Genomic DNA, 11,355 nt, shown 5'->3' with positions numbered 1-11,355 from the left:
CCTCCTTTATTGGAAGGAGAGCTGCTTTTCTTGTTCCTGGGACTATCTTTGAGCACTACACAGAATATGGAGCCTACCCCGATCCTGGGGTCCCTGCAGTAGGACCCTGTTTGTCTTTGGCCTGGGTTCTCAGTATGGGCTTTGAAGACATTGCAAAGCCTGCAGGGCGAGGCAGGAGCTGACACACCCGCCTCTTCTATAGAAAGGTTCCAGAGGCAGCTGGACAGGACTAGGAGCACACGCCAGCAACAAGTGAAGAAGGGACATACGTGCACAGAGCATGCTGGTCTAGCAGGCCTCAGAGCAGAACTTGGGGGCTCGGAGGCCAGAAAGCGGGAAGCCCCGACCAGATCTGCTCCCTGACAGCTGATAAAATTTAATCCTGAACTTGCTGGGCTTCCTTGGTGCTTTGCTAGGATTATCTAGGTTGTGGAGTCGCGCCGGGAGGTGGCGGTGTGGTCACGCGCACGGGTCTGGCCGCGTCCAAGTTCAAGCTCTGGGTGGGGAGCTAGCTTCCCGTCGCCGTTTCGTTAATAACTTAAAGAGCCAGGCCGAGGTGCAGGGGCGGGTGCGTGGCGGGACGCGGCCGAGGCTCTGCCACTCGGCGCGGGAGGACTCCGACTCTGGTCGCAGTGCCGGGCTGGCCGCGCCCGGAAACCAGACGTCGCCTCGCTCGGCCGCAGGGAAGGTCTCGGCTCGCGTGCCCTGGGTCGCTTCTGGGGTCCCTCATTCAGGGCAAGCACGCGGGGGGCCGCCACAGCGAGTCCCCCCCCCCCCATCCCGCCGGCGCGCGCCGCCTCCAGCCTCCTCCCCTGCCCCCCTCTCTCCCTGCCACCTTCCCTCCTCCCCGCCTCCTCCCTCCCCGCTGTCCCCTCCTTCCCTCCCTCCCCGCCGTCCCCTCCCTCGTCGTCCCTCTCGCCCCTCCTCCTCCCCTCCCTCCTCCCGCTCCCCTCCCCCTCCGCTCCCGCCGCCTCCGCCCGCCGCCCCGGCCGCGTCGGGTAAACCTGTTCTGCGAGGCGGCCGCGCCGGGGCGGATCGAGCGGCCGGCGGCTCCTCGCGGCTCGCGGCGTCGGGGCCCGTGGAGCGCGCGGCCGGCCCTCGGCCGCGGCCCTCGGCAACGCCACCATGTACTCGGGAGCCGGCCCCGGTGAGTCCGCGCGGCGCCCGGCACTCGTGCCGCGGCGGTTGGCGGTTGGCGGGCGGGGCAGGCGAGGGCGGCGGGGCCTGTGGGGCCGCGGCGTAGCCTCGGGGCGGCCGGGCAGGGCCTCGGGGCCGGGAGGCCCAGTGCACCCGAGCAGCGCCACCGGGACGTGTGCGGGGGCCCAGGCTCGGCCTGCAACGGGTCTCCGTCCTCCCGCAGCGCTCCTCCCGCCGTTCCCGAGCGCATAGCTGTGGGGCCCAGCACGGCGGGCCTGGGGCGGGGAGCTGGACGGGTCGGGAACCGAACCACGGGGCCCCGGGACCGCGATCGGTCGCTTGGACGCAGTTTCACGCCGGGCAGCCGCCCTCCCCATTCAAGTGCTAATCGCCCTGCGATTTCCTAGCGGAGCGGGTGGCCGCCGTGGCACCCCTTTCCCACCAGCGTGCCCGTTTCTCTGGAAAAGTTCCAGAAAACTTAAAAACACGGACGCATTTCCCCACCCCGCTCCTGGAGCCGAGCGGAGGGCGGTTTACTCGCGGGGTTGAGAAAACAAGTGTTGGGGAGGCTTTTTCGCCTTCTCCCGCCAGGCACGTGGCTCCATTTCCCGGCTGCCCCGCCGCTTGCTCGGGCTCAGCCTGCACCCCTTTGTCCGCCAGGCTGTACTTGGCGCCCGCGGGCCCTCCCTGCTGCCCACCTGACCTAGTGGTTCGGCCCTGGGGCCTCCCCAGACTTCTTCACTGTGGGGTCTGGAAGCCTCCCAGATCCTCCCGGGTTCCCTATGGTGCCTGCTCCGGAGCCTAGTGCGCCTCCGCTCCTGATGTCACAGGGCTCCTCGAATGCCCACTGACCAACTTGTAAATGCGTTAAAAGGCTTCCCAACGATTTGAAGACCCTTTTAACCTTGCGCTTGGGAGGTGCCCGGGTCCTAGGGACAGATGTTGGGGCCTGGAGGTCCCTGCGAAATGGCCAGCGGCAGCCTCCTGCCAGATTGGGAACCCCCCCCCCACCCCCACCCCCCAGCTCAGCGCTGTGGAGGAACCCAGCAAATCTTAGCTCCAAATTTGTACGTTTTCCCAATGTGTCAATTTCTAGTGACTTCCTCGGGGACGAGGCCAGGCTTTCGTCAATTTCGCGTGTTGATTGATCCCTTCAGCTTGCCACAGTGGGTCTTTCTTGAAGACGCTGGACAGTGGAGGCTCAGAGAGGTTTAACATCCGGGAGCCAGCAAGCATTAGGGCAACCTGTTTGAGCACTCCCCTCTAGAAGTGGTTCCCAGTCCCTTTGACCTTGACCCGCTGTTGGAAGTACTGGTTTGGTGTGGATTAGACCAGTGAGCTCTTTGCTAGGGTGGAAGTAAGAGCCTACTGTGTGTTCTGCAAGGGGAGCTTTGTTGCCTTTAAAAAAAAGAGAGAATGCGGTAGCAACCGGTTCATTTTGGTCACTGGCAGCTTTGAAGATGGCTGCTGCGTGGGCCTCCGCATTGTGGCCTAAGAGGGAGACAGTCCCCTCTAACCAAGAAGGCCTTGGGTGAGAAAAGAGATGCCTGTAGGATAATTCTTGGCTAATGGCAGACTGGGAAGGAACTCAAGTTTCAGGTGGGCCAGTGTCTGTAATTGCAAGCCTGGAGTGCAGCTCCATTTTATTGTACATATCAAGGCTTTTAATTCTGTTTACAAGGAATCCCCCCGCCCCCATCTCTTCAAAGAGACTCCATCATATTTCCAAGTTTAGGAGAATGGAAGACCATTGGATCTGAATTATAGAAAAGCGACAGACTTTTGCTGTTTCTGAGCTTGATGGGAAGTAAATAGTAAATTAACTTTAAAAATAGAATTCACCGTGGGTTCTTATTGTGTCTGTCACAAATACTGTTAGATGTGTGAGGTTAGTAACATTGGGGGCCAAGGTTTAGAACCTCATAGGGTTTTTTTCTTTTCCTTCCTGTGCTATTGGGGTTGGTTAGTGGTTTCGGGAAGGTAAATTAACTACCCATACTGAAACTTCCTAGATAGTGGGTTCTGGGTGGGGTCCCCCCCACCCAAGGATCTTAAACTGTCTGGGAGGAGCTTTGCCTCCTGCAAGGCGGTGCTCCTGCATTCTAGAGCCCAGGAGTATTTGCTACAAAATAACCTCTGTGACTCTGGAAACTGGGTTGAGAGTTGCCAATCAGGACTGAGTCTTTGATCATTGCTGTGGCCTCCGGTGGCAGCGGTTAGCCCTGCCCCCACCCTCATTCTCCCCAATTCACAGTTTTGTCTGAGGGTACCACTGCAGCCTGGCGGCCTGTGTGTGCCGCAGGGAAAGCTCTGCCAACAGCTGGAACGCACAGCCGGTGGCTGAGCACTTGTGGGAAATCTTTCCCCCACCCTCCAGTAGCTTGTGGGGGAATTTAAATAAGTGTTCAAGAAAAAAGATGTAAAAGCTTTGACTTACACATTCTGAAGAAGCAACATTTTGTAACTTTTGAGTTTCTCTGTCAACACCATTGGTTTTATTCTTTACAAGTAAAGAGGCTGGGGCTGCCAGAATGATAAAAATGTTTCTCTTCTTCCCCCCCCCCACTTTTAAAAAATTTTATGAACTGTTATCACACAATTTAAAAAAAAGTTTCTACCGTGGACTAATTTTACAAACCTGAAAGCAAGGTGTCAAAGGATTTTGTTTCTCCTGCGCTTGTCAATGTCCCGGTCTTGTCAGCTGTCCCTTTCCCCTTTACATCCTTCGACTCATTCCAGAGGACATGTTTGTGTGCGTAGAATACAGGGAATCGCGCCGCCCCTCCCTCCCTGGGCTATAAACAGGCTGGTCTCAAACTCATCTTCCTGTCTCTGCTTCCTGAGTCCTGGGATCACAGGTCACTGTGGTGGGCTAGCGAAGGTACGTTGTGGGCACCACCCACTGCCATTGGTATACTAGTTCTCTTGGCTTCAGAAACATGATTGCAATTGGCTTGCTTTTTAGATCTATTTGTATTTATGTATGTTAGTGTTTGCATGTATGTATGTATGTATGTATGTATGTATGTATGTGTACCACATGTGTACATTGCCCTAAAGGTCAGAAGAAGGCATCAAATCTTCTGGAAGTGGAGTCACAGACAGGTGTGAGTTTCCGAGGGTGCTGGGACTTGAACCTGGGTCCTCCCTGGAAGAGCAGCCAGTGCTCTTAACTGCTGACCCACCTGTCCAGCCCCTAAAATTGATGTTAGAATATGAAGTTAGTAGACTATGTACATTAGCTTTCCTGTCTTCTAAATCTTTCTTGTTGTTTTTTTTTGTTTGTTTGGTTTGGTTTGGTTTGGTTTGGTTTTTTGGAAGCAGCATCTTATTATATATCCTGGGCTGGCTCTCAACTTGCTTTGGTTCTTTTTTGGGAGATCCGAATGTATGCCATCTTACCAGCTTTACCCATCTGCCGGGCCTTCAGAGTCCTCCTGCCTGCTTTCCTGTTCTGTGAGGGGCTGATGGAGACCCACCCGCTCATGTCCATTCTGACTCCCTCGTCCAGAGGGTGGGTTTTTTGTTTTTTTTTTAAAGATTTATTTACTATTTATTTATATGAGTACACTGCAGCTGTCTTCAGACACACACTAGAAGAGGGCATTGGATCCCTTTACAGATGGTTGTGAGCCACCACGTGGTTGCTGGGATTTGAACTCAGGACATGGCAGAGAGAGCAGTCAGTGCTCTTAACCGCTGAGCCACCTCTCCAGCCCAGTCCTGAAGGGGTTTTGTTTTGTTTGTTTTTGTTTTGCACAGATCACTTTGAATGTAAAACTCATAGTTGCAGCAGGAGCCTATATTTTTTCTTTTTTTAAAAAATATTTTATGTGAATACACTGTCTCTCTTCAAACACATCAGAAGAGGGTATCAGATCGCATTACAGATGGTTGTGAGCCACCGTGTGGGTGCTGGGAATTGAACTCAGGACCTCTGGAAGAGCAGTCAGTTCTTAACCACTGAGCCATCTTTCCAGTCTTTCTTATTTTTAAATTTTTCTTTTTTATGTATGTGAGCACACTGTCACTGTCTCTAGACCCACCAGAAGAGGGCATCACATCCCATTACAGATGGTTGTGAGCCACCATGTGGTTGCTGGGAATTGAACTCAGGACCTCTGGAAGAGCAGCTGGTGCTCTTAACCACTGAGCCATCTCTTCAGCTCAGGAGCCTGTTTCTCCATGGCCTGTTTCTACACTTTCAGCACATGTTATTCAACACACAAAAAGTCAAAGCCAGGATGACGCCATTGCCCAGGGTGGATTTTTTTTTCCTTCCCCAATTTTGGGCTCAGGTGTAAGCTGAGAAGCCCTGCTCTGTGTTTTGTGCTCTCTCCCTTTATCTACCCCAACTGTCTGCACCCTGCTGCTTTGCCCCACCAGCACACTATCTTAAGGGCGGTGAGGCTAGGCTGGCCCAGCCCCAGCCTGCTACCTTGTGCCATCCTCTCACTTTGGATGGTTAAAGGGAAGCTCCTGTTCTGGTGGCAGTCCCAAGCTACAACCAGTTTCCCTTTTCCCCTCTAAGGGCAAGCCCAGGTCCCCTTGTTCTTTGAGACCAAACACTGGGCTCTCCTATCTGTTTCTCAGTAGAGCTGAGCAGGGTTCTTCATGTAAACTGGGAGCTTTCTCCAGTCAAGTGAGGTAGGTGCTGGGACTGCAGGCAGACCCAGAGGGCCATCCTCAGGGCAGGCTTGGGGCTCAGGAGCGACAGGCCTGGCTTCACGTGGTGTCCCTGAGATGCTGTACCAAAATGTGCCGTTGCAGCCACAAGCAGGGGACCTACCACCTGTGTGAGAGGCAACCAGGCACTCAGCTGTCTGTCAGGAACAAGGTCCATTCTTGGTCTTCCCAAAGTCTCAGCAGAACCAGTGGACAGATGAATGTGTTCATCTATTTCCGTTCTGTCCTCTTAGGCATGCGTGGTGAGTTGGTCTTCTGTGTGGAGCCTGTGAGAGGTTGCATGGGTTGCTCATGGATTTTGTGACCTGGCTTCGTTCCCCTGTGGTGCAGACTGAAGGCGGAGTTATATGTATGTGACCCCGGTCTTCTTGGGAGAATTCTGTCAGGATTGGTGCTTGCCCAAGGCAGCCAGCCAGGCTTGGAGCCTCGCCTGCAGAGCTAGGACGACAGCATTGCCTGCAAGTGCTGCTCTGTAGCTGGTGTGCCAATACAGATATGAGCCCCAGTCAGGCAGTTCTTAGACCTGCTTTCGACTGAGCAGAATCTTAACCTGGCGATGCAAAGAGCACTAAGAAGTATCTGCCTCCCCATGTTTCCATGTGTGTCTGCGCAGGTGTCATTGGCTCTTTGTCTCTGCTGGTCCTGACTCCCAGGGAGCTCATCTGAAGCTGAGTCCTAGGAACGAACCATCTTGAGCGGGTCACTGGAGAGCAAGCGGTCAATGGTGCCAATGGTTTAAAGAGAGAGGAATTGGGGTATAGGGCACTAAAACTATGGGGCCATGAAAGGCCGGGTTAGCATCTGTGGGAGTCAGAGAATGTTGAGGAGGAGGAGGCCTGGGCAGAAACTGCTACCCAAGAGCTGGGGCACTGGGTGGTCAGGCTCTTGGACAAATCCTCCAACAGTTTCTTATTCCATATTTGGGCAGGAGCTGGCAGCCATACTGGGACGGGAATGAAAAGAAAATCATAGGTGAGATTGGTTGGTCAGGAATCATGTTGAGTGGAGTGACCCTTGGACCACCCCCCCCACCTTTTAATTTAAATTTTATTTATTGTTTACTCTTTTTTTTTTAAATTTCGAGTGCATTGGTGTTTTGCCTGCACGTATATCTGGGTGAGGGTATCATATAAAGTTACTGACAGCTGTGATCTGCCGTGCGGGTGTTGGTAATTGAGCCGTGGTCCTCTAGAAGAGCATCCTGTGCTCTTAACTGCTGATTCATCTCTCTAGGCCTGCATGGACCCTTTTTTTTTTTTTTTTTAATAGTTGTGGGAAGACTGGCAGAACGTGGGGGAGGTGACAGGCTCCGAGGGCTAGTCATAGGGACCGCTCTGTCAGCTCTCCCAGCCTTCTTCACCTGGGGGAAGGAGGTGGTGATGGGTGTGGGCCGAATTAGTTACTTCTTTTTTACTGTGATTGAAGCACCCTGACCAAGGCAACTTACAGAAGGGGGCTTATTTGGGGTTATGGTTCCAGGGGTCAGAGTCCATGATGGTGAGGAGGCATGGCGCGAGGAACAGGAAACAGAGCTGGCATTTTCAAACATTTACAAGCATAGAGCTGAGCGAAATGGAAATAGCAGCCTCTTAAAATCAAGCCCTAGTGTGATGTGATGTACTCCCTCTAACAAGGCCACAGCTAGGGACATTTCTCATTGGAACCACTGCAGGGGTGAGAGGAGTTGAGCCGGTGCCGCATCGTCCTATGAGGCAGTGAGTCTCTATGGGACTATGGTCTGCACTGCATGAAGTCTGAGTGGGAATCCAGCACACGGTCAGGCATTGGACATTGGGCAGGCATTGGGTTCAGCTGTACCTTCACCATGACAACTGTCAGGAAGCAGTAAGTAGTTCATTTCATGGCCGTGGCAGAGAGAGGCCAGATACAATGGTGTCCTAACTGGCACTGCTGCCAGTGGTGGAATTAAGGTGGGATGATCTGCAGGCTTTGGGGTGAGGGTTGCGTTATTAGGCTTGGGGTGCTGAAGGGGGGGCAGTTTGAGGTTGGGGTGAGTGCTGGATATGAGCTTGGAAAAGCCAGATGATGTGGGTAAGGCTTTGGGCCCCCACAGCTTCTCTGCCTGCTCCCAGAAGATCCAGGCCATGCCCAGATGATTTCTGTGGCCAGGGGCGTGGGTCTCCCAGGTGCTGTGAGTAGGAGGAGCTCTGAAAAGGTAGAAAAGAGCCCAGGCAATCCCCCCAGACTGCTGCTGGCCAGAGTGGGGCTAGGCCAGAGGCCTGGGTTGGATGGGCCTAAGAGAATCCTTCCTGCCTTCCTTCTATACAGCCTAGGAGATGAGAGATAAGCTGAACTGTTAAGTATATCTGCTTGTCTGTCTGCTTATCTGCCCCTCCTCTTTCCTGAAAAAGCTTAAAGGTATAACCTAGGACCACTGTTCCCTAATCAAAGCTCGACTGCTTGAGCATCATGGTTAGGTTACCATTAAGGAGTCCCCGAAATGCCATGGCAACCGTGCTGTGCATTTTTAAGCACCTGAAGCCTCAAGGCTTGGGAACAGCTAGACTAGAGGCTCCTTTTGTGATGATCAGGACAATAATAGGTGTCCCGGCTGGGGATGTGATCTGGGGGGTCCTGACTGGGGAGCCTGGTTTCTCTGGATGGTGGCGTTGTGGGGAGGGGTTGAAAAAACAGCCCTGTGAGATAAATGGAAGAGAGGAACATGTGGTGGTACATGTGTGCACATGACGTCAAGCAAATGCAGAACTAGACTGGCCTCAGTTGAATTTCATTCTGTTGGGTCACCCCTCCCTAGAGGATCGTAGTTGCCTGCGGTGGCAAGGAGTTGCCTTGGGGTTTATAGGAGATGGAGCCCTGGGCCTCACTTCTCAAGAGAGGGCAGGACACTTATCATCTGCCACCGGGAGGGTGGAGAGATGGTGCCTGCCCCAGGGCGTGCAAGACCAGCCCTCGAAAGCACACTGCCGGTACCAAGTGTTACTCTAAAGAACAGTTATTTGAAATGTGGTTTTTGTTTTATTCTTGCTCAATTTTACTGATCGAGGTGTTTTTGAGTTCATGTTGCGGAATGACATGTGTTAAGAATCTTGCCAAGTCATCCATTCATCCTATGCCAGACCTCAGAACCGGGGCAGGTGGCTGCCGTTACTCCCTAGTATTCCAGCCCTGGCCTCTGGGATGGCTCCTCGAGCTTCCACTGGCCTTGTGGTGAGTCCTTCCTGGCCCTCACCCTAGTCCGACCCAGCAGGACGCAGTGCAGTGTGGTGCATTGCTCTCATCTATCTGATTCAAGTGGGTCTGCGCTGACAACAGAAAGAAGAAAAAGGATTGACACTTCAGAGCAGGGAAGTACTTTCAAAATGACAGCCTTTCAAAAAAAAAAGTAGCGAAGTTTACGTAATACACATTTAACCAGTTAAGGGGCTGGAGAGATGGCTCAGTGGTTAAGAACACATACTGCTCTTGTAGAGAACTTGAGCTTCATTCTTAGCACCCACACTGGGAGGATCACAACTGCCTGTATCCAGCTCCTGGGAGATTTGACTGTCTGCATCCCCAGGCACCTACCTGCAGGCAAATAACACACGTGTAGTGAGAATTTCGGTTTCTTTTAAAAACATAGAAATAGCCGGGCTGTGGTGGCGCATGCCTTCAATCCCAGCACTTGGGAGGCAGAGGCAGAGGCAGGCAGGCAGATTTCTGAGTTCCAGGACAGCCTGGTCTACAGAATGAGTTCCAGGACAGCCAGGTCTATACAGAGAAACTCTGTCTTGAAAAACAGAAAGAAAGAAAGAAAGAAAGAAAGAAAGAAAGAAAGAGAAATTTGTTTTGTTTTTTAATCTCAGGTGTGGGATATGGGGTTGCTTCAGAGAGTCCACAGCCGGTGACTCTGATTTGCCTCACGTTCTAGCAAGAACGTGGTTTTGCCAGCTGCAAATCCGTTTCTGCACGTGGTGACGTTTGGAGTTCTGGGGCCTTTTCAGAGGATATATAAATGCTAGGGCACCCCCAGAGAAAGGGATTGGTTGGTGGTTGCAGGGTGTTGCCCTTTGTGTTTGAACAGTTACCGTGTATGGGAGGTGATTTCCTGGAGAACTTTATTCACTTCCTCTACCTGCTGTCACCACGAAGGCGTGCCCCTGCGCCTTGCCCCTGCGCCTTGCCCCTGCGCCTTGCCCCTGCGCCTTGCCAGGCTTCACTGGCATCACAGAGTTTTAGAAAGTGAAGGATTTTGTTGTTGTTTTAAGGGAAGTTGAGACAGTCTTGTCTGAAGTTGGCCTTGAACTGAGTATGTCGCCAAGGAACTGCCCTGATGCTCCTGCCTCTGTCTTCTGAGTGGTGGGATTATACAGGTGTGGACCACAAGGCTCAGTTTAGAAAGTGAGGTTCTTTGGTAAGACTAATTTATTAGGCATCAAAACTGATGGGAAATGTGAAGTCTACATACTTTTCAAAGATGTACCAAAGAGAGATAGGGCACACTTATCTCATTAGAACACATTGTAGAATTTGTAGCCTAGACACTAATGAGTGCTTGGCAGGACCCCAAGAGTCCGGGATCCTGGTCTAGGTCCTAGGGTCTGAGTATTTGCTGCTAGCCCTGTTCTGCTGAATGCAAGCTGCCTCCTGCTCCACCAGCGGAAAGCCACACGAGTGGATGACCACAAGTGGTCCTCACAGAGTAGGTAAACACAGGTAGGAAACTAGGTACAGCTTTCTGCCTGAGGGGACTGAGAGACAGAGGGAGGCAGGACAGAAGAAAAAACGTGGCTTTAGGTCTGACCTGCTCCATTCCAAAAGACGGGGAGCCAGGTTGGCTGGATAGATTCATGGGCGTGGTTGCTTGGAAGCTGCTGTGTGTTAAAAACTTGGGAAAAAAAGTGGTAAGGGGCTTTTAGTTGTGAAAAAAATAAAAAAAGTTCAGAAAAGCAGAGGCGAACATTTAAAGCCCGTGTCTGTACCTGACGCCCATGTCAGGGGCAGAGCAGCTCCACCAGTCCCCCACCTGTCACCAGTCCCCACCTGCCGAGTTGTTCATCCTTTTCCCTCCTGCTGGGGACAGAAACCAGGCCTTGAGCTCAAATCATAGGTTCTTTAATCTCTGAAATGACTGCAGCCTTCAAGAAGGGATGCACCTGCGAGCACCTGTGTTGTACTCCCCACCCTGCCTAACAGGGGACCAGTTAATAGACACCAGGAAGCCACGGGCGTGTGGTCTTTTGACTTCTGCTGAAGGTGGGCACAGCTATCCGACTCCACTTAGCACAGGCTGATATCTCTGTGACTTTAGCTCTCTGTACTTGCACTGTCTGTCTGTGTCCTTAGCCCTTCCCAGCATGATCCCTGGGTGGTGGTTTGGGGCTGTGGCGATTCCCATCTGTCTTGTCTGTTGTGATCCTGCCTGTCAGTTAGGTGCAAGACACATACACACACACACACATACACACACACACACACACACACACACACAGTCCTAGATGCTCTCGTGGCTCATGGCTTGTCACCTGCAACCATCCTTGGCCCCTCTTCTCCCTCCAGCTGCCATCTGAC

General features: G+C 52.8%; 1 protein-coding gene across 1 annotated transcript in view; it reads left to right on the top strand.

The window, feature by feature from the left end:
• Window positions 1–960: 960 nt before the first annotated feature.
• The window catches only part of Ago2 (argonaute RISC catalytic subunit 2), an 83,323-nt gene continuing 72,928 nt past the window's right edge, over window positions 961–11,355 (top strand). Inside the window, exon 1 of the mRNA NM_153178.4 lies at window positions 961–1,147. Coding sequence (NP_694818.3) covers window positions 1,126–1,147 — 22 coding nt within the window. The 5' untranslated portion in view covers window positions 961–1,125. The remainder of the gene's footprint in view (window positions 1,148–11,355) is intronic.

Source organism: Mus musculus, chromosome 15 (assembly GCF_000001635.26).
Source record: "Mus musculus strain C57BL/6J chromosome 15, GRCm38.p6 C57BL/6J".
NCBI classification, from domain to species: Eukaryota; Metazoa; Chordata; class Mammalia; order Rodentia; family Muridae; genus Mus; species Mus musculus.
This window is presented reverse-complemented; position numbering and strand designations above follow the sequence as displayed.